We start from the raw sequence: 23,494 nt of genomic DNA, 5'->3' as shown, positions 1-23,494 counted from the left end.
TGCGTATTCGGCTCTTTCCTGACTATATTGATTCAGTATGAATACTTGTGAGCATCATGAGGAGACTGATGAGAATTTAAAAACGTGAGTGTGTTACAATAACAGTGTTGGATTTGAATGCCTTTGTCGGGGTGTAATGTAAATGAATGAGTGCCTTTTTGGGGACTGAAAGAGAGACTTCTGAATAATAAACACCCTCTACTTTTTCTCTCCCTCTCTCTCTCTAGTGTAAGACCTTGGAGTTGAAGCTAGAAGAAGAGCGGGTCTTTACAGAGTATGAGCAGGTGCCCAAGAAGAGGGCAGACTGTATTCTCACAACAGCAACTCTGCCCGAAAATGCAGAGCGCAACCGTTTCCGTGATGTTGTTCCTTATGAGGAGAATCGAGTTGAGCTTGTACCCAACAAGGAGAACAACACGGGCTACATAAATGCCTCGCATATCAAGGTATACACATCCAGGCTTTTGCAGTACTGTTTAATGGACATGCCTCAGGTTTTCTTACTGTTTAGGCTTCCTTAAGAATGGTGTTTCCTCATTTTTTTTAAGGTCACACTACACATTACACCGAGATAGCCAAAGTATTTGGCTAAGAGGTTTTTGGGAACCACCTTCCTGTTGAAAAATTACTCAAACGGAAACAGAAAATATGTGTCAAACTGAAACTGTGGAAGTTATCTTTGTCATATTTCATAGATTCAAATATATATCGATATCTATACATATCTATATATCTGTATCTATACATATCTATATACATATTTTGTTTCTTTTTTGTATATACACACAAAAAAGAATAAAAAAGATGAGTACTTCATGACTCCATGACTTATGCACAGTGCTGAGTTTGACAGATTTAATGCCTTCTGTGTCTGCCCATTAAATTTGTGCATTTTGAAGAGTGATGTCCAAAGAAAAGCACAATCCAAACTTAAGAAGCTAAACTCATCAATCAAGATGTCTTTATTCAAACCAGAATTCGAAACGCATGTTTTTCATTGGACAGCGATGACAAGATGACTTTCTTCGGGTGGCTCAAATAATGTCAGCTCTGCAACTGTGATTTGATTGCTGGTTGGTTTCAATTTAAGAAGAAATGCTTGAGTAATAAAATATATCACAAGTTGTTTTACAATACTTAGGTTTATCTACATGGCTCTTAAACAGAATTGCTGTCTCAAAGTGCTTTGCAACACCCACATCATACAGCCTAAATGAAAACAGAGTATAAGGTTGATGCTTTCAGTTTTGTTCTAGTCTTTGTTGTGGTCATTGCTAAGCAGGGAATGGCTCGGAGGAAAGGATGAAAGGCAGCTATTGAAGGCTGTTTGTGCCTTTAAGCTCCCAGAGCTTGTGGAATTCCCAAAGAATGTTGTCCAAACTCCAAAACCCTCTTAAACAACCTGAGTCGCTCTCACTGGCTCTTTATTCATGTTTAGTTGCAAACAGTATGTGTATGCAAGCTTGTGCATACGCGTGTGTCTGCATGCCATGTGTACGTTGTGCACCAAAGCAGCACTGAGTCGCTGCCTACCACAGTGTAACCCTCTTACTCCCCTATCATTTAAGGTGGTTGCCGCAGAACAAAAAGACCTTGTTTATTCCCCATCCGTCTCTTAATACAGTGTTTATAGTCACGAGGTGGCCTGAGAAATCAGCTGAGACATGCCCTTTATGTAATAGTACTGAAGTTTCTGTGGTCAGAGTGAGCTAAAGATTGGATGTATTTAAGTGCTATTTGTGGTCTTGTGGTTATCAGGAAGGGGAAATGGAAGAAAACTAGAGATAAGGAGTTAATAGAGTTATAAATGAAAGAAAAGCGATCCCGCTGTGGATAAAAGTAACAGGTGTTTACACTGCCCTCCAGTGGTTGTGAATATTATAGACGTCTGTAGGTGAGCTGAACTTCTGTTAGCAGCCAGCACTATTTTTTAATTATAGTTTATATACAGTCATTGACTTTAATACATTGGTTTCAGCCTGTTCTGTTCCGCCCTGTAAGACAGACTTTAAACCTGACCTGGACTCCTTTTAGCTTGCCAATTACTCTGAGCAATCAGTCTGCCATTTATCATTTACGATAAAGTGCGTTAGCTGTTTATCAATGAGTACCGTCTTTTCAGCCATTAGCTTTCATCAGTTATTTTTACTTCCATTGTTCTATTAACCTTTATTCTATTTAGCAGCTGATTATTATCAGTCTAACATTTTCAACAGTTTAACTTTACTTATAGTCAGCAATTTTAAACGCTGGCTGTACTTTTATAAATAAATAAAGTTTTCACTAGACTCTATACAGTTCTGTGATATTCTAAGTACATCCCATGATTCAGTAGCTTGTAGAACGAATGTAATGATTTTCTGTATGATTTTAATTAGTTGCTCAGATTGTTGTGGAGGAATTTAAGTCCACTCTTTTTTTATAATGCTGCTTCAGTTCATTCAGGGTTGTGTGCATTCATTTATTCACAGTTCTTTGAAGGTCTTACTGCAGCACTTTAGTCGGTTTGAGTCTGGACTTTTGGCCATTGGAGCGCCTTGATTCTTTCCTTTTTCAGCCATTTGATTGTAGATTTGCTGCTTTGGCTTATTGTCACACTTGACCCAGTTTTTGGCCAAGCTTTAGCTGCCGGACAGATGACTTCAGATTTGACTCTAGAATACTTCTTGTCGTGTGGCTGCAAAATAAACCCAAATCATCACCTCTCCTCCACCATGCTTGACAGTGGGCAGTGGTGTTTGTGCTGGAGGTGTTGCTGCATTATGGCCAAACATCTCCACTGTGGTCTCATCTGTCCAACTTTGCAAACCTAAGCCATGCTTCCACATTATTTTTTTTTTAGAGAGATGAGGGTCTCTCCTATCATTCCTTCCAAACAACCCATACTTATTCAGTCTTTTTCTAATTGTACTATTGTGAACTTTAACATTTAAAGATAAAGATAAAGATGACCTTTAACTAAGGCCTTTAGAGTCTGAGATGTAGCTCTTGGACTTGATGATCATTTAATCAAATGCATTTGATCAGCAGCACCTGGCTGCAACTTTTCCATTTTTAATCCTACTGAAGCAGTGAGGGTGTGCTTAGTTTTTTACATGACTGTATGTTGAATATCTAAACTGCCAGTCATTTACTTTTAGCTATCTGTCAATGTTTCCATTTACCCCATGCTACTTGCAGACATTGTTCATTACTAGACCTGCTCCTGTGTTTGTTTTCTTTCATTTGGCTTAATTTCTTGATAAACAAAAAAGCGTTTGTTTGTATATTTGAGGCTGATTGCATATGCACTGCATACTGTAATACCCACTAATTGATTCTGCATGTCTTCCCAGGTCATGATCAGAGGGGAGGCATGGCACTACATTGCTACCCAGGGTCCACTAGCCAACACCTGTGCTGACTTCTGGCAGATGGTCTGGGAGCAGGGGGTCAACGTTATCGCCATGGTTACTGCCGAGGAGGTACACTGACACACACATACACACAGATGTGGATTTTTTTTTGAAGCTTCCTGTCTGTGAGAGAAATGACACTGTGGTGAGTGTGTGTCACTGTGACTTTAGGTTTATTTCTAAGGGTCAGGACTCGTTGTTGACATCTATTTTGCCTCATCTGCTTCTTTTCTTCATTCCCATCACCCACGAATCACTTCTCATCTGGCGCTTGTCGTCCTTTCATCTAGGAGGGCGGCAGGTCCAAGAGTCACCGCTATTGGCCTAAACTGGGCTCCAAACACAACTCAGCCACTCACGGCAAGTTCAAGGTGACCACCAAATTTCGCACGGACTCAGGGTGCTACGCCACTACGGGGCTGAAGGTTAAACACCTGCTGTCTGGCCAGGAGAGGACGGTCTGGCATCTGCAATACACAGACTGGCCTGAGCAGGGCTGTCCTGAATATGTACTGGGATTTCTCTGTAAGTACGACCACCCCGTCATTTATTAAAAATATGCTTAATCAGATATGTGTAAGGACAGAGCCAGCATAAAGACTAAACATGACATCAATGTGACTTTTCTTTTCTGCAGCATATCTGGAGGAGATCCAGTCTGTGAGGAGACACACTAACTCTATGCTGGACACCTCAAAGAGCCTCAATCCACCTGTGGTGGTGCACTGTAGCGCCGGCGTAGGTCGAACTGGAGTGGTCATCCTAACTGAGCTTATGATCAGGTGTTTGGAGCACAATGAGGTGTGTGGATGCTTTCCTTAAGGGGCTGCAAATTTAAAATTTAGTGAAGGTATAGAACATTTTTAGACTCCCTGACTTTCTTTGACAGTCGCAGGATACATGCATCCCTTAGAAACAGGTTTTTTACTTGGTAAATTAGGATATTTTACATGCAAGATATACATAATCCCGCTTTTATCTAATTTTATTCCTACATAAAGTTACACCTCAATCAAAAACATTTGACCGGCTCTCACTGTTGTCCTTTTCTTTCTTTTTTCTTCTCTCCCCTTCAGCCCGTGGAGGTTCCCACAATGTTATCAGAGCTGAGGCAGCAGAGGATGCTAATGGTACAGACCATATCCCAGTATAAGTTTGTCCACCAGGTTCTTATCCAGTTTCTCAAGAACTCCCGCCTTATTTGAACCCGAGCACCTATCGGCTGATCCGGAGTACTTAAAGTCAGCATGAGGACAGTACAACAAACACAGTATACTGGTAGCTGGAGGGAAGGAAGAACAGAGATTCGTGTTTTCTGTGTGGCACTTCATCTGTATGTAAATTCTAACCCAAAACTCACCTCAAGGGAGGAACGGATCTGGTGGGCTTGTATAGAAACTGACAGCCATTTCTCCTAATCGGTGTATTTCACATTTTGTTCCTTCTCCCCCTTTGATCTTGGACTTTTTGTGTGAAACAGGTTTTTTCAGCTTCAGGTTTCTTAAGAAGTATCTCGAGAAATTAAATCTGTTTCAATTAGGAGAGATCGCACGACTGGTACATTTCTCATTTAGCCATCATTGGAAATGGCATTATGCTGCATGAACAGTAGGTGGCAGCAGTATTATTGCTATACTCTGAAAGAGTTTGCCAAACAAAAGTATTCTTAAATCGCTGTTCTAAAATGATCCTTTATTCCTGTATTGATTTAATGCAGCAAGTATTTACTTCAAATTTGTAAGAAATGTTTTTATTTATTTCTATAAAGGCTGTGGTCACCTTTGCCATGGCAACCATTTTGATCCTTTGAACTCTTTTTAAGTTTTTGGAAAAACCCCAATGTGTTTTTGTGAGGAGGCATTTCTATTAAGCTCCTTTCAGGCAGACAAGCAAAGTACACTTTAGCAATTCTTTATCATCTAAAGAATTTATATATATATATAAAATGTATCATTTACCATCATAAACATTTCAAAACTCTGAAATTGGTGATACAACTTTGTCCATATGCAGTAAGTGCTGTGTATAATGTGTCATTGTGCCTTATTGTAGTAATATGTAACTACGGGGAGAAGCTGATTGGCTGATACACTCTTTGTTCTGATTAGGTTTTTGGCTAAATTCATTACTTTTTAGGTTTCATTGTAGAAACAAAGAAATTCTAGTAATCGTATCCAAACTCAGCTGAAGAAAAATGTGTTGCCATGTCCTGTTTGTAAAATTGCATTCTGAATGATTTTTTTCCCATATTGCATTAAATATGTTTTCCTGCTTCTCTGAATTGTAATGCAAAGCCAGCCATGTCCAGCATAACTCTGTACATAATGGGCATGCGAAAAAAGATTTCTGCAAGTGTTTTTATAGAGTTTCCTTCCTCGACTTGGTACCCTTAAAATACCGCAACATATGCATGGATTAAAAAAATTTTTTTTCAATGTATATATTCTCTGATAAATATAAGCTTCGTGCTCTCTTGACATTTAAGTGTTTTATTGCACTCCTGTTCTCTTTGACAGTATTTTCTCACACAGCATTCCACTGTTTGTTAATATTTAATTTTTCCCCTCAAGTTTTCTTTTTTTAATTTTTTTGGCAGAACTTCTAAATACATTTCAATATGTGTACATATGTTTTGTATATGCATTTTTCAGTTTTCTCTCCCCAGACATGTTTGAAGCTGTTGTACTTGCTCATTATGCAATAAAGCCTTATTTTCTTTAAAAGTGCAGCATCGAGATCACAGTGAAACATCAACATCAGATAAAAGGAGTTATAGGAGGTGCTGAAGCATCCGCCATCACTGGGATACATTCATTTTATTTAACAGGCCCCATATGGTGATGCAGCTCTCCTGATTGGATGACATATTGATCCTCCTATTTGCGTACCTCCAAAAAACAACTCAACTCTTGGATTACAAAGTACAGCTGTAGTCTCAAGCCAAATCAAAGTTATTTACTTGATTAAAAAAAACACCTTCCACAAAGTCATATTTTCATGCAAATTCCACAATAAATGCTTGCTTGTTGCAAAAGTATCCTGCATCTAACTGATAGGAAGATGCAGGATAAATAAAAGTGAAGACATACTCCTGAAAAAACCAAGATAAATTATTTGGGTAAGACAAAGTTTGGAAAGTGTATGCAGTCCATATGGATCAGTCTTGGTATATCTCTCTTGTTCTCTTTATTTTTGTGCTATCATTTTACACAGCTCTTCAATGTAAAAGTGATCCTTCCCATGAGCCACCTCCATTATAGCCATTGCCTGTGGATATGCAAGTAAATATATTATTAATTAACATCACACAATTGCTGTATGTATGTGTAGGTATACTAAAGCTGAACAATTTTCTATATACCTTTTGATTTAGTGTATTCAGGTAGTCAGCTGACCTCATTTTTGGGGCACATAATATCTGACCAACTCAAGTAAACCCAGGTCATAACACTGCCCCCCACAGGCTTGTACTGTAGGCACTAGCCATAATGTGTGCATCACTTCATCTGCCTCTTCTTATCCTGATGCCTCATTACTGTGGAACAGGGTAAAGCCAGACTCATAAGACCTTTATCCATTGTTCCAGAGCCAATCTTTTCTAATTAACCAATTGATAAGTGGTTTCCTTAGGCCTACACAGCTGTTTAATTCCTGTCTCTCTCTTCACATTGTGAAAGTAGAAATGCGCTTGATTTCACTATTAATCATAATTATACATTTTCGACCGGGTTGTTCAAGAAACAAGAGTTAGTTAGGGTTAAATAACCTGTTGCCAGCCTAAACATTTCAATCGCTTCAGTAATTATACAGAGAGAAGTGTTTATGTATTTAAGTTTAGTTAAATCCAGCTGGTGACTTTTATTTGGCCAGGCAGTGTATTAGAAAAAGTATTGTTGATACCTTATTAATAGTTGTTCACTGGTTAGTATTTATTTAATATTTAGACAGTCTAATATAAAAGCTCAGCAGGCCATATTACCTTCTTGAGAGCGCTGGTGCACGCTGAATGCCTCTCTAGGCCCAAGTACAGTCGACCCAGTTTCAGGTAGACGGACGACACATTAAGTGAGTAAGGTGGATAGAGATGGCTGCATTGGACCGAGATCACACAAGCAAATGAAAAAAAGAAAAAAGAAAAGAGACACGTCTAAGATACAACCGATCTTTTTAGACACAGTACGTTTACTAAAAAAAAACACAAAAAAGAACAAAACTTTGCACATTTTCAAAATTATACCAGCTTTTGGGAAATTGGAATAAAAATACTACTTGAGCTGATAACATGAGCTAATATCATAACGGTTGATAAAATGCAGCGATGTGAAAAAGGCTGATTTTAAATATGTAAAAATGAAAATAACAGGACACGACACAGAAGTTCCCTAGTGGTATAGAATCATAGTCAAAACTAAAGTGGTGGCTTATGGGTTTTAGTTGAGCATAATTCATTCATATTTAGATTTTTCCGATGTAAACAAATAGAAGATTAAGGCACAAATAAACTTAGATGAACACATTACCCAAAATAAAGAAACCTACAGGAATACAGTCTGTAATATCTGATCAGTTTTAAGCACCCAAAAAACAACAACAACCCCCACCCTCCAAAACAAAACAAACAAACAACAAAAACACAGCAACAACAAATACATTTGGAAAGAACAGCAGAGGGGGGGACATGTTTTTATGTTAATACCTGTAAGGTTTGAGAAGCTTCTCGCCATATCTGATAGCTCCATCTAGATCTTGCATGTACATGCAAATCCCCATGGCTTGGTACATCATGTGGAGCATGTACACATTGGAGTCATCAAACACGGCTCCCATTTCCTCCAGGCTCTGCTCGCACATCTCCAGCAACTCACTAGGGGGTGGCACTGAGTCAAGGCTACAAGCTCATAGTTGGCAAAGGATTCAAATGGGCTTCTGATGATATAGTGAGCCTTGTTAAATAATAAAGTCTGGACTGAGAAGACTGGTTGTCTTAGAACCACCAGTCTTAACTTCATTGAGCGTCTACTCAGAGACTGAGTGTGCGGACTTGTCAGACCACACCCACTGTATTTCATTGTCACTCTAGTATATGGTGAAGATATCTGTGGAGTTCCAAATATGTTAAAAATCCTTAAGACTGTGGGACATTGTCACTCTAGTATATGGTGAAGATATCTGTGGAGTTCCAAATATGTTAAAAATCCTTAAGACTGTGGGACAGAAGCATCCCACCTCAGAAGGTCTCTACTCAGTACTTGTGTAAATCTCCAATCCTTATTTTGTTCCCAGTTAAACGCTTTTGTGACTTTATCTTTGATATCAGGGTTTATCTTTACGGCAAACAGTCATATAAACGTGTTAAGGTACAGAAATGTGTTGTTATTGTAGTTTCCCTCGGTCATGGTGTTGCTGCTGGTATAAATGTGTAGTAGCTAAATAAATTATTTAAAAAAGATAAATGTCAAGCACCTATTTCATCTGTAAGACAATAATTATAATATACTGATGTGGAACTTAGGCTTGAATGCTGAACTGTTGCTGATATGTTTCAACTTGTTGACAGTACTCTGACAGTTCTCTTCACCTTTTGGTCCTTATGAAGTTTACGATAAAATGTAGAAGGCACAAAAAGATATCTATTGATACTGAAGGATATTCTTTGCGTGTTTGAATTCCCGGAACTCTTTGATAGTTTTCCGGGCGTAGCGAACCATGTTGTTGATGACATCTGGCTCAATGGAATCCCTCTGCTTACGTACTTTTAACTTTGCCTTGTCCTATAAATGAAGACAGGAGAGAGAGCATGAGAGTCAAAACAATGCTTTCCAAATTCTTAAATTATTCTCTCACTGGCCACTTTGTTAAGTACACCTCTTCACCTGCTTGTTAATGCAGATGTCTTAATGATCCAAGCACATAGCAGTAACTGAGTGCATTTAGGCATGTAGACATGGTCAAGATGCCCAGCTGAAGTTCAAACTGAGCATCAGAATGGGGAAGAAAGGACTTCCTTTTGATCTACTGGGATTTTCCTCACACATCCATCTCTAGGGTTTATAGAGATTTGTGTGAAATGCAGCAGGGTTCTAGGTGAAAATGCCTTGTTGATGGAAAATGGAAAAATGTTGCCTGATCTGATGAGTCTCAATTCCATTTAGATGTTTTTGTCAGAAATTAGTCTAAACAACATGAAAGCAATGATTCAATGGTTCAGGCTGCTGGTGGTCTGATGGTGTGGGGGGTAGTTTCTTGGCACACTTCAGTTCCCTTAGTACCAACTGAGCATTGTTGCTGATCATCTCCATCCCTTCATGACCACAGTGTACCCATCTTCTGATGGCTGCTTACAGCAGGAAAATGTACCCTGTCACAAAGCTCAGATAAATTCAGACTAGTTTCTTGAACATGAAAATGAGTTCCCTGTATTCAAATGGCCTCCACAATCATCAGATATCAATCTAACAGATCACCTTTTGACATGTGGTGGAGCAGGATATTTGTATCAAGGGTGTGCAGTGGACAAATCTGCAGAAATTGTGTGTTGCCATCATGTCAATATGGACCAAAATCTCTGAGAAGTGTCCAGCACCTTGTTATGGCACGAGGAATTGAGGTACTTCTGAAGGAAAAATGAGATTTAATCCAGTACTAGCCAGGTGTATCTAATAAAGTGGCCGGTGAGAGTACATACCTTGTGGCATGTAGCATTTTCCAGTCCTTACAAGTGCACCCATCCAAATGATGCATATTATTAATTTTTGGCTTTAATCTCCATTCTACATTTTACCAGGTCTTACCTTTGACTTGCTTTTACATTCCTGGCAGTCACAGATAAAGTAATAGGACTCTCTCAGCCTGTTGTTGCGGTCATCTGTTGGGTAGAGGAGGTCTATGTAGCTGATAAGCACCTAGAAGGGGATTTAACACACATATTCAAAATAAAGCACACTCTCTGTCATTGACATTGTTTTTTCTCTTCTTTGCTGCCACATAGCTCTTAAGACGCAGGGCAAAGGTTTTGCTAAAAATGACCCGGCTGAAATCTGCTGCTGCATCCCTCCTTCAAACCAGATCTCCTGCTTCTCTTGACACACTGACCTATCATTGACATGGTGCTTTTCATTAGCGATGTTGCTGTTCTCTACCTTTCCCTTAACAATTTTTAGACTGGTGTCTCAATCACATTGTTCTTCTTCTTTTATCTTTTTTAAAGTAATGTACTTGTAACTTGTCATTCTAAGAGTTTTATGCTGATAAAACAAACAAGATGAATTCAGTTGAAATAAACTTTATTATTATAATTGTACCTTTTCACCTTTGCCAGGCTAGCTCTTTTCCCTTTTTCTAGCATTAATGTTAAGTGATTATAATAAAGTTGTGATTGCACAGTTTAATTTTTAACATAAAAAATTAGTTTTTTACCAACATAAAAGCTGTTCAGTCAATCTTCCATTGACAAATAACTCTGACATAACTAGCATGTGCTGCCCTAGCATAGGAAGGCCAGCCAACTCCTCCACACATACTTAAAGGAAAAAAAAAAAGATCAAGACCCAACCCCCTCTAATAGCAGCTGTCTCTTTTCCTCACTTCATCTCCAGGTTTCATGTCCTGCACCGCCCGAACTTCAGCTGATGTCCCTTTGTACGTGACTATGACGCTGGGAAGGCAGCTGTGGTTTATCAGGGCCATGCTGTGCAGAGAGAAAGATATCAAAAGAAAGAAAGTGATTTAAACAAAAGCAAACCCTTCTTACTATGGATAAGGAGGGAAAACTGAGGCTTAGTATTACTCCTAGCATTTGCATAATCACTCACTATTTTTAAGTGGTATTACTACAATGCTAAAACTGTGCTTGCACAGAGCTCTTGCATGACACTGACATATGTTATTACCAGGGCTGCATGCTGGAAATACCTCAGCAAAGACCTGAGAAGGCAAATTCAGCCTCATTTGGCCTTTACCACCATATCCCACCGGGCGAAACAGCATCTCACAACTCTCTCTCTCTCTCTATGTTACACAGACACACACACACATGCACTGCAAGTGCAGAAACATATAGCAATAATCCATAATCCAGCTATTCATCAGTATCATGAACAACAACTGCATTCAGAAGTCAGGGCAACAGACACATTTATTTAAGCCTATGCCACAAACTCCCACCATCTTTTTCAAATAGGTTACCACAAGCCAAAAACAGATTTAGCTTGCTAAAGTAAAATAAGGACAACTGCAATGTCTGTAAGCATGGAACAAACCAGAGAAGCCCATAAACCACAGGTCCTTGCAGACTGACTGGATGAAGTCACCGTACCAAAGAAGCCCCATCCTAGAATTCCCCATTCAGCAATCATTTCCAATTGACCAGCTTCTACATGTATTACATATGCGCATATTACAGTACGAGTGTTCAACATGTGGTAACAATATTTAAAATCCTTTACAAAAGCACAATTTCCTCACCCATCAGAACTTCATCTTTTGGGTCTTGCACTCAGCAAAGTCACTGACAACCCTGCTCAAATGAAAAGTCCTGGCGGTATACTCATCCTCCTCTGTTCTCTCCTTTTAGCATCACATTTTTTTGTTGATTTGGTTTTCCGAAGCTAATTTACATATTTTGGGCATTTAAGCTTTTATCCTATAGACATTAGAGAGAAGACAGGTAAGCTGGGAGAAAGACAATAAGAAAACGGCTTTAGGGGTGGATTCAAACCCAGGCCTCTGCATTAGCCTTATGGCATATTGGTTGCCTGCTCAATCCAGTGAGCTAAACCAGCACCACTCTTTGCTAATCCTAATTTTTAAGGCAGCTGCACAAATGAACTTCTCTACAGTATAAGTAACTAGGTGAACTGACATCAACAGATCATGCACATTGCTGCCTGTGGACAGTTAGGCCTTTGGTGGCTTGAACCAAACAAACTGCTTTTTAAAGCTAAATAAAAAGACTGACATCCATAGAAGTCATTAGAAAACACAAAGTGCAGGAAAAAGAAAATACTGAGACACAACAGTAGGTAGAGTTATGTAAGGAAGTAGTTTGCCGTATATGTGCTGCTGAAACCTTGCGTGTGTTCACAAAACCTTTCATGGTGTGGGGGTTGTATTTAAGTCAATTTCTGTTTTTAAGGAAATCCCAAAATCAGTTTCACTTAGCTCTTCTACTTCCTGTGTTTGCTTTTCCCTCCAGTTCTCAGCACTCGCTGTTGTAACACTGTCTCTTCGGTCTTTAAAGCTCATTTCAATTCATTTCATAGTTTGATTACTTCCATATGACCTTTGAGGCAGTCTCTTGGACTTTTGCTTTCCCTTCCTATTGTCATATATTATTGTTTTATGAAGACAAGTTATGCCCATGCCTTTGGGTCATCGATCAAAAAGTGCTCATATGCATGTGTGTGACATTTCTGTCTTACTCTGGATAGACTGCAGTACCCAAGTGGGAAAGTTCATCATCCTCTATAGTGAAACCATTGCAGGCAACCTATTGTTTAAGACAAAGAGAAGAACAGAGAAGAGTTATGATGAAAATAAGACTACAACTGTGTGTGCTGGATTGGCTTAGCTATCAACTAACTAGCTGGCGTTTGACATGTCACCCAGAAGTCAGTAAAATCCAGTTTGGATCAACAGACCGTATTGATTCCTTCCTATACTGATGCAGAGGTAACACAAGTGACTGTGGAGAATGGCTGTGGGTAATTAATGGGTCCTTACCACCCTCTGCACCACTTATATAACACCCGTTTCAGCTCAGTGGCCACAAGGACAGATACAGAAAACCTTTACCACTTCATACCACAATACCTGCATTTATTTTTTATATTTAAGTTCCTCGCTGTTTCAAAATTACATGGTATAACAAAGCATTACCTGGGAGAAGAGCGTGAGTAGTTCTTTGTGGTCCGGCACATCCAAATGTTTGGAGTAAAAGCGATGCAATCTGGCAATGTCTGCCTGGGTCATCTCTCTTTTCTCATTATCTTCGTCCTCTGTGTCTGTTACAATAAAAGAATTTGGTTTCATCTAAAATATTTTATTGTTTCACTGGTTTCACGGTGCTGTGCTTTTTTCACCCTAAGATTTTCTTTTTTGTTTGGTTATACTTGTTGATGGGTCTAGAGAGGTCTAAAGTGTTTTGTAAGTTGAGTTTTGGATTCCTGTTATTTTCCTGTCTTATCAGTAATGTCGAGGCTCAAATCTATTATATTTTTGAGCTCTGGTTACAGTTGAGTTTTTATTAAATATTTCTTTGAACTCTGAACTAATGTTCAGCCCAGTCCTTGTACCAGACCATTTTTTTGTTTGTTAAGCCACTAAAAACTGATCCACTTGTACTGAACTCTATTTGCGTTTACATGATTTATTTGGATTTTCACATAAATGAACTAAATGCATTTTTTAATGGTTTGCACTGTACTAAGAACTATAAGTTTCTTCTTGTTAACTTGGTCAAACATCATTTGACTCGAGAGACACTTATGCAATCTGCACTCTGTGCCCAAGAGCTCCTATTTCACGTTCAAGCATTTACACTTGTTATGTAGTCTGGACACCACTTGACCCACATCTATAGTGTGTATATATAGATGTGGTTGGGGATGCTTCTCAGTGGATTTTTCTCTGAGATATCTTGAGGGTATCTAGGGATCTCTTGGACTGACTTGTAGAGTGTTTCTGCACAGACACTACACAGGTGGCTAGATAAGTGTAGTTCATAAAGAGCAACCACAGCCAAGCCACCATCAAGAAATCATGTATGTTTTTTCTCCTTGTGTTGTAAAGAGATAAGTACTCACGTGATTGCATCTCTCCTATGAGCAACATCTTCTCACAAACACATCGTTCTTTCTGCATTTTCTGCAGAAAATAGACATGGTTAGCAGAAATGACCTTAAGAAACTCCTCATGTGCTGGACAGAGCTTCAAGAAGAGATTATTGTATTTTATGTATTATTCACTGCCCAACCTTCTTTGCAAGGATTCGCGCCACCAGCCTGGATATCTCTGACGGGCACCAGTTCTCTCCAAAAGCAACCATTGCTGAACACTCCAGCTTGTGCATGGCCCAGTCCCCTTTCTAAGGAACGCGTAAATGTAATAATAGCATACAAAAAACAAAAAGCACCTCTTTACTTTATGGCCAAGTGAAATGTGAGTACATTCAATTCAGTCAACTATTGACAGTTTATGTCCCACTACAACAGAAGGCCTAACAGTTGGCAACCCCTAAGCGACACCACCAGCTGTAGCATTAAGCTGTAGCATGGTGGCATGCTGGCACTCTGTTAATCTAATGTTACCCTTGCCTCTTCACTCCTCCAACATGGAATGGTCCACTCAATTATCTGCTTAGTCCCCAACTTTATAAACAACACTGCATCCTACACACTCCAAAATAGAGCATGCTATGTACACATGCATATAGAACTGCATAGAACAACCAAGTTCAGCTAAGCTGTACATCTGCTGAGACTACATTACAAGACACATGAATGATACATTTATGTCATTGGACACTGGATATGAAAACTAAATTCTAATTTGATAGGTCTGAGAGAGAACTAGTACTAGTAGAGACCAGTACACCTGCTCTGGGATCTGTTTTCAGGCTAAAATAATTGAGCAAATGTTGGGAGACTTTGGCCAATAGCAGGTCTTTTGAGATATTTAAATGAAGATCATAGAAATCCTTTCAAGATGTAAGCTAAGCTCTCATGGTGCAATGAGTTAAGCTGATGACTTTAACCAAGGAGAATCGGGTTTCAATCTTACATAAAATCAAATGTTATAATTGACTTACTTTGTTTATATGTGCACATGAGGCATCTGCAAATGCCTGCGCTTGTCTGCTGGGAGGAACATTGAAAGCAGATCTGCAAGAGCAGGGTAATTTGAAAATCTTTTTGGCTTTTATCACTTATTGTCAACTGTACCTTTAGCAGTACTGAAGCAGAAATATAGAGCTTAGCTTGAGGATGTGTCGCCACTTGCTTGTCCTCTCTACAGTCGCACATTTTTTTGTCATTTTACACTTCTTAGGATTTACATTTGAAGAGCCTAAAGACATTGATTAGATGTCATGTTTACCCATAAAATAATGATAAGATATATAATGTAGTAGTGAATGCAGTGCATGGAACAGTGGTTAGCAAAGCAAGAGGGTTCTGGGTTCAAATCGAATGATTCAAAGAGGCCCCATGCCTGTGTAGGTTTCTTCCCACGGTCCAACTGGTAGATCTATTTTGGCTGCAAGTATAAGATGTGAGGGTTTGTGCTTGTGTTTCTCCATGTGTTGGCCCCTTTGGTGGACAGGCGACCTGTCAGTGATGTACCCTGGCTTTATGACTACTGGAACAGACTTTTTAAGCTCCAAGTTTTAATATAGACGTGGTTATTTTTTTTTTTAATTATTGCGCAGTGCACTTTAAAGAATTCACACAAGAGCTGTAACTTTGCCGGATGTTCTCTTACCTGACATTTCACATTGCAGTAGAAGGCTTTCTTGCACTTCCCACATCTTGCCAAATGCTGTGTCCTATAAATTACAAAAAAAGTTTTTTTTTATTACCCTGCGGATGGCACTGAGTTAATATAAAAGAAATCACCCTGAGACCGTACACGTCTTTGCACCATTTATTTTCAAAGGGATAACGTATCCACAAGAATGCATCTGGTTATGTAATACTGAATTGTAGTAACATAATAGTATTAAGTTGTGCATGTATAGACATTTAAATGTTTGCTCCATAACTTTGACACATGAAATAGCAGTTGCTAGTGGCTTGTTGTAACTGATAGCAATGGAGGGCTTTAAAACCTACTGTGTTATTAATAGAGCAGACCCTCTGACAGGCCAGCTGTCTTTTTAACACACTGAAACAGTAAAGCTGCCAAAAAGTTCACCAGTATAATTCTGAGGCTCTTACCATCCGCAGTCACACTAGATTTACATAAGGCACTTACAGGCCGGAGCAACCAGTGGGAAAACATGACGCACTAAAACTACCTATTGCAAAGAGCAACTGTAACTCAGGGGTCAACTTACCACTGAACTGTGTAAAGTTGAGCAAGTCACAAAGGACGTTGTCTCTAGGATGCTGTCTCTTGCTCAACTGTTGAGTTAAAGCAAGCTTTACACAACTGATTTTAATGGTTCTTGATCAACAATGATCTTTCAGTATGTCGAACCAATTTATGAACAGATCTGCCTCCACAGATTCTGTTTCCAAACTGAAAGTTAATTAAAAGCCTTTCCAAACCTTTTTTCTTCTAATTTTCTACTAGAATATGTCACACATCTCTTAGATTGACATGGTTAAAGCCCGGACACTGTGATAACATATTACCAGACTATATTTTTTCACTTTAAATTGCAAATTTGTTGCAAATTTGTGGAACAGGCTATGTATAATGTGGCGTACCTTTACTCTTGCTACTTTACAATTTTAAGTGCCAAAAACTAAAGTTACAGGAACTTCCTGTGTTACAAGAAGTTTGACAGACTTTCAAAATAAAATTCAAGAAATAGTAAAAATATCTTTTTAATTCCTAAAACACTTGGCAACTGACCAACAGTCTCTACATTTTGTTAGCCAAATCTTACTAGACTGTCAAAATAAACACAAATATTAAACCTGCCCCTTGGGGCTTATATGAGATGCTGGCTTTTGAATATGGCATAACAGATTCTGGTGGTTGATTCAGGGTCTCTATTTATGACTATTATTGTGTTAATAGGATGTTAAAATGACCATTCAACACCTGTTTGTAACTGTGAAGCTAACTTTTAGGATCAAACCAATACTTCTTGCAACCTGGCTCCATCATCTAGCTCTTCTTGGCTGCTGACAGCTCAGAAGATGCACTGGCAGTCATTTATTCAAATTTCTTGCATGCAGAAACAAAAATGTCATACAGCACAAGCACCGATATTTGTGTTTAAGTATGCAGAATTTATATGATCCTGCAGGAAAAATTCACAAGTAGTGCATTAGTTACAATTCACATCGTCCTAACTACTAATAAGCACATTTCCAGTAAAAAAACCAAACAAACAAACATCACAGTGGCTTTGTAATTTCCTAAGAGAATGCGCTTATATATGTATAAATTTAATGAGGTTAGGAAAAGATGCACTGCCAAAGTGTTAACCTGGTGAAGCAGAACTCGCAGTAGCAGCCTCTCTCTTTCACTGACAGCACGTGGGAGTAGGCAGGGCAGGAAAACAGGAGCTCTCCAACCTCAAATGGTCTGGTTACCCGGAGCCCTCGTCCCTTCCCCGGGCTGTCAAACCTCTCCAGTCCTTCGATGCTGCCGGTCATTGTGCCTCCTGCCGGTGTCTTCTCTTAGAATGAGCCCAGAGACTTGGAAGAGGAGGGGTGTGTGGCATCCCAGCTTCAAGTGTTAGGGCGTCACCATCCCAATAATAGTTCACAGTGGCATCCAGGCACAGAATGGACTCAGCAAACAAGCAGCCGATGGGTTTTCGGAGCTACACAGCGATTTCGCAGCTATTAAAGTGTTAAACCTCTTGGCAAAAGTCACTCATGCCCCCCGAAGTGTAAATGTCTTTATCACTGAACTTCTTTCCCACCCCAAGTTTTTGAAAGATATGTGGAGCAACCAAAAATGAGTGCAACATCGCCCCTAGTGGACACGGAGTTAAAAGAGTAACAATCGACAATCAACATTACAACATTACACCCAACAGGAAATTAGTATGATTAACGTGAAACATTCCGCATTCCTGCAGGTGTGATGTTGAGCTCTTCATCTCCGTGAAAGGTATGGATTCTCTTTGGCGTCAAGTAATGTCTTACAAATTCACCGATACATTTCTCTCTGATACATCTTCAGTGCCGTTGAGCTTTCTTTAACCCCAGCTTTGCTAAGTTGCTGGAAACATTGCTCACAGATTTTTGTCCCACGTTTCTTGTTCTGGTGATTGTGGAGGGCATCTGAGTATGCCAGGGAAAATGTCGCCCACATCTTTAAAGCACTACCATGAGGCTGAGGCGTTAATAAAAGGTAGGATACACCACATTATTCTTTAGTCCAATTTTGGTGAGCCTGTGCCAATTATAGCCTCAGTTTCCACTTTTTAGCTGGCAGGAGTATCATCCAGTGTAGTCTTCTACTGCTGTAGCTCATTTGCCTTGTTGTGCATTCACGGATGCTCTTCTGCATACCTTGGTTGTAACAGGAGGTTATTTAGGTTGGTGTGGCCTTCCTTTCAGCTCAGAGCAGACTGGTCTCTTCTGACCTCTGACATCATCTTGTGTTGATGAGTTGTTGAAGTGAAGTGACTTTGCTCCTTCTGAAAGTAAAAGGTAAAGTAATGTTTTATTTATGTATCACCTTTCAGTATAAATGGCACAAATACCACAGAGTCAAAAGTTCTTAAGCTCAGTGGGAGAGATGCTGCACAGCCTGCAGGCCCCAATCACATGATCTCAGGGACCTGCTGGGTACGTATGAATATAAAATTTCTCTCATGCATACTGGTGTGTGTTCCTGTGAAACCCTAAAAGTCAAAACTAAGATCTTAATGATCACCCTGAAGTCAATGGGGAGCCAGTGCAGCTGAATTAGCACCAGTGTGACATGTTGATACATAGTTGACTTCGTTAGAAGCCTCGCACCGATACTCTGAGCAACCTGCAGGCATTTCTGGTAGGTTTTATAAGGACAAGTGAAAATTGATTACAATAATTCTGTAGGTGTTAATTGATAAAATGCAATGTAAAGCTCAGAGTGTGGCACAGTGATAAGTGATAAAAAAGAAAGCTTCATCAAAAGTCACCCAGGAAGTTCCTGATAGAAGATTTAGTAAATGTGGCAGGATTACCAAGAGTTTCTATTACCTAAGGCACGAATCTGTTGGGACCACAAACAAGGACTTCGGTTTTCTCTTCATTAAGTTTGTTAAATCTCGTTTAGTTTTAATTTATTATAAATATTTAGTGTCTGTGTATTTTTTTTATTGGTCAGTGTTTATTATTTTTTTTAAAGTTTTTATTTTTGATTATCTAATTATTTGAGTTAACTATATAATAACCACGACTGGTTGTTTAGTCACCTGTGCAGAAGGTGTTGCTTTTAAGAGTTTCTTAATTCTTTTAATTTGTGGTATAGCTAATCATTGTATTGGAACAATAACCAGTTCTCTTATTTTCAGTTATTTCACTATTTCAGTTTTATTTCTTTGCTGTGCTGCATATCTTAATGGACTATGAATACACAAGAAAGGTGTAAGACATATGTATGGCCTGCAGTAGATCCACAGTGTTATGTTCTTTTAAAGTACAATTCAACAAGGCCATCTGGTGGTAAAGGCCAGGAAGGTCTTGACACTTGATGCTCACGCTGTGGTACAGGTTAAGTCGTTGTGTTGTGGGCGCTGTTTTTTGAAGTTACCATAAAAATAATAAAGTTAAACATTTAGCTATAATAATATTTGATTACTTTGTGTAATAAAAGTGGGACATTATTCATCTTGGAGATCATGAGTGCCCAGATTAAGAGAGAGAGAGAGTTTTCCTTTTCTATCTGGCATCCACATTTGTCACATTGTGCCATCATGTGGTGCTTTATTGTAAGCACAGCCTCAAGTGATTGAGAACCCATCCAGGAAGCATCACAGTCCACAAGCCACCTTAGATACAGACAGATTATCTGATGGGACAACTAGGACTCCTGTGGGGGTTTTTTCGGGGGAGGTTGTTTTGTTTTTTCCCCACCAGCGCAGACAGGCTCAGGTCAGGTACTTGATCTTGAGCAAATTGAAATATTTCATAACCAACCATGCCCACACATTACAGTACATGTGCGCGTGCCTGCTCGCTTTCTCGTACACATGCACGCACATACAAGCACAAACCACTGTGAAGATTTGCCCCTCATCTGTATCTGAAGGCTTTATCCAACCTTGCCCCAGATTCCCCCGATTTATTATAATTCCATTTTTCCAGTCTTTCAATCTAAAGATTTGTTCCTCCTCATTTTTTAATAACGTGGCAAGCAAGGGAAGCATGTCCCTGGGAGATTATGCGGTCGTCTCTGGCGTCTCGTCTTGATTACATCAGAGGAACCTGATTTGATTTGGAAGAAACCCCCTTGTTCCAGTACGCTATCTCTTTAGACCTCCCCGTTGTGCTGAGTTCTTGCTCTGTCAGAGGGGATGATCTTGATGAATATGATCTAAAAGAGAGGGAGGTAGGAAGAGATTAGGTGAATGGATTATAATTTTCCAATGATGAGGAACAATAAGAAACAATAAATCCTAAGTAGATTTAGTTCTCAAGAAAACCCTGTTAGGGTAAATCAAAAGACGAGACAGGACAGAGGTATTAAATAGATACAGTAGGTCTGACCTGTTTGGCCTAAAACAAGTTCAGTTCTTTTTATCTTGCTGTCAGGAATTTGATTGAGCCCACTTTGTCTACCATCGATTTAATTCGTGTGAATGGGAGATCTCTTGAATGCATTTCTGGGATTTCACAACAAACTTAAATAAACTCAGTTTTGTAATCAAGGGCTGAAGGTATTTATGACCCCGTTAAACACATTTTTGGCCTCAATTTGAGTATTTATTCAAATCATTCAAACAGCACTTGATTGATCATATAACTGACCATGCATGTTTTTGGACTGTGGGAGAATATTGGTGAAAACCCCATGCAGAAAAACACAGTCAGGGCTTAAACCACTGGCCTTCTTCCTGTGAGATAAGAGTGCTAACCACAGTACCATCCCATAAAGATGACATTTGTGACCTCCAGTGTACCTTTAATGCTGAGTTTTGGTTCGACGACCATTAGAACAGGTTCTGTGTTTTTCCAAGGGTAGCCCTAGTAAACTGTAGAGGCAGAGATCACTCTCACTGACTCTCACTCTCTGATACATACCCAATCATTTTGTTCTAGAAGCAGACCCAAAATATGACACAAACTGCTGAGTTCAGAAAAGAAAAACAAGGGTTATCCGTACTGGTGTCCAAGGGGGAAAGAGTTAAAGTTAGAACAAGATGTTGTAGACTCAAGGCCTGTTTGGCCCAAAAGAAAGTCTTTTGTATAAATAGGTAGATTTTTAGTCCTTGGGTTAAGCCCTAAAGAAAATAAAGAAAAGGCTGTGACTCAGTCTTCCCAGTTTAAACAAGACTGGGCCAGTGAATTAAAGAGTGTGTTTTCATGCTTTGGAGATGTGGACTAGGTAAGAATATGCAATTGTGTACAGTGTCAGTGCTGGTTTGTGTAGTTTTTTCCAACCTGATCAAACCAAAAAGCTTATAACAAATCAGTTTTACCATCTTCATATCACCAGACCTCTTTTTCTCTCACACTTCTTCTGTTGCTGTTTTCAGGGTCTCATAAGACACTGTATTGTGGCCACACTATTAATGGAAATATGCAGTATATTGTTGCATTGTGGAGCTCATAAAACAGCACCTGCTAATACCTCTTTACTGTGAGGTCGTGGAAGAGGGTTGTGTGTGAAATCCATTGTGGTTAAAGACCTTTGCTACTTTCGGATTTGGAGAGGCAGTGACCGAGCCCTCGTCACCTCATACTCGTGACCTTGTCATCGCAAGCTGTTTCCAGGCTGCTGTGCTAACTACAGGTCAACAGCAGTGCACGGCTTGAGAGATGGACAGTGTTGTGTGTTTGCATGTAGTGGAGAGAAGTGAGGACAGAGTAATTGATAATTCCAGGCTGTGTTTTAGGAGTGGGTACATGCCAAGACCCTGTGTAATTGTCCCTATATTCCCCACAGCTGAGTTGAGGCAATTTACAGTAATTCCTCAGTCTTTCTGATGAACTCGTTGACTTGACTGAGACAGTGTCTTTCATCCTACTTTGTCCTTTGTCTTTCAGCTGGGGAGCCAAACCTAAAGCCTTAACCCCACTGTCTCCACTCCTGGATAGGGGGGGAATGCAGTCCCTGCTTGCCTACTCTGCCGTCTTAGCTCTGTGAGCTTTGCAGGCGCAGACCCTCATCTCCCACTGTTTATCCATGTGTCTTTGCTTTGGCTCTTGCCTTACACTATAGACCCCCCATGGGCTGATTGGGGTCTACTGCCCTGTGTCACCCACCTAAGCTCTGCTTTCACTGTAGGGCTTAGCGCCTCAGCCATCGGCTGCTTTATGAGCAGACAGCTGGGCTATTCTGTCTCAGTCTTCCTCTTCTTTTACCACTTGTGACAATGAGACCATTATTGTTTTTACCTTCTGAGTCTGTCCGTCACTATGTGTGTGTGTGTGTGTTTGTCTTTATCAGTAGCATCAAAACCATGCAAGACATAGTCAGAAAACTTTAAAGCCATCTGGTTTGTTCAAAAGCAAATCCAGGTTTAGAGATGGGTGTTGCAGAGAGGTAAAAGTAGAGAGGGCAACAGACTTCCGGTCTCTTCCCACATTACGCAAAACTTTTTTGTTGTAGCGTGCACAAATGTTATTTTATTTTCTCATAACTCTCACAAAGTTATCAAAGCTCAAAGCCATTACAGTACGTAGGTAAGTAAATAAAGTACTTAGTACTGTATATGCTAGTTGAACTCAAAGCAGAGGATCTCCCAGAGGCATAACCTCTGAGTTCATGGACTTTGAAGACAATGAAGATAAATATAAATAAGGTTAGATATTATGCAGATCAATTTAATCATTTTAATCTTATTTGAATTAAAACCACTTTAGGTTACAGAACACAAAATTCATCCTAAACAGAAACGATTTAGGAGTTTTTGAATATTCCAATTTTATTTGTTTTTAAATACAAAATGGAGCTTTAAATGATGATTTCATTTATTAAAGGAAAAAAAGTTATCCAAACCTTCCCTCTCAAATAACCAAGTTCCTCACCCTGTCGCTAGTATTAATAATTTTCAGTCGGTCTTCCTGAAGTCTACAACCTATGGGCATTAACAAATACTGTGTTTCTTCCCTTGACATGCAACAAAAGAATTTCTCGTGTAAAGGAAATGACATCTTCTTCAGTTTCAAGGTGGTTTTCAGTTAATGAACACGAAACTGATTTGTCGACTGGAACTCCATAATATGAATATCCTGTTCCACCAAATGCCAATTTCTGACCCAGCC

The 23,494-nt window shown here is 39.4% G+C and overlaps 2 protein-coding genes across 2 annotated transcripts in view; one reads left to right on the top strand and one right to left on the bottom strand.

Moving 5' to 3' along the window:
- Positions 1 to 6,099, top strand: part of LOC134643056 (tyrosine-protein phosphatase non-receptor type 14-like) — a 42,156-nt gene extending 36,057 nt beyond the window's left edge. Inside the window, exons 16-20 of the mRNA XM_063495257.1 lie at positions 228 to 446; positions 3,336 to 3,464; positions 3,686 to 3,920; positions 4,033 to 4,196; positions 4,472 to 6,099. Coding sequence (XP_063351327.1) covers positions 228 to 446; positions 3,336 to 3,464; positions 3,686 to 3,920; positions 4,033 to 4,196; positions 4,472 to 4,600 — 876 coding nt within the window. The 3' untranslated portion in view covers positions 4,601 to 6,099. The remainder of the gene's footprint in view (positions 1 to 227; positions 447 to 3,335; positions 3,465 to 3,685; positions 3,921 to 4,032; positions 4,197 to 4,471) is intronic.
- A 482-nt stretch (positions 6,100 to 6,581) lies between these two features.
- Positions 6,582 to 17,722, bottom strand: LOC134643057 (N-lysine methyltransferase SMYD2-like). Its single transcript, XM_063495259.1, has 12 exons — positions 17,553 to 17,722; positions 15,873 to 15,936; positions 14,368 to 14,478; positions 14,198 to 14,258; positions 13,272 to 13,396; positions 12,815 to 12,882; positions 10,980 to 11,082; positions 10,187 to 10,297; positions 9,046 to 9,166; positions 8,092 to 8,266; positions 7,375 to 7,483; positions 6,582 to 6,662 (listed from the first exon to the last, which is right to left on the bottom strand). Exons 1-12 carry the CDS (start codon positions 17,720 to 17,722, stop codon positions 6,582 to 6,584), a joined length of 1,299 nt encoding a protein of 432 aa, XP_063351329.1.
- Between the last annotated feature and the right edge of the window lie 5,772 nt (positions 17,723 to 23,494).

The sequence above is a fragment of the Pelmatolapia mariae genome, linkage group LG15, assembly GCF_036321145.2.
Source record: "Pelmatolapia mariae isolate MD_Pm_ZW linkage group LG15, Pm_UMD_F_2, whole genome shotgun sequence".
Lineage (NCBI taxonomy): Eukaryota > Metazoa > Chordata > Actinopteri > Cichliformes > Cichlidae > Pelmatolapia > Pelmatolapia mariae.
The sequence above is the reverse complement of the archived record's forward strand: the minus strand, read 5'-3'. Positions and strand labels throughout refer to the sequence as shown.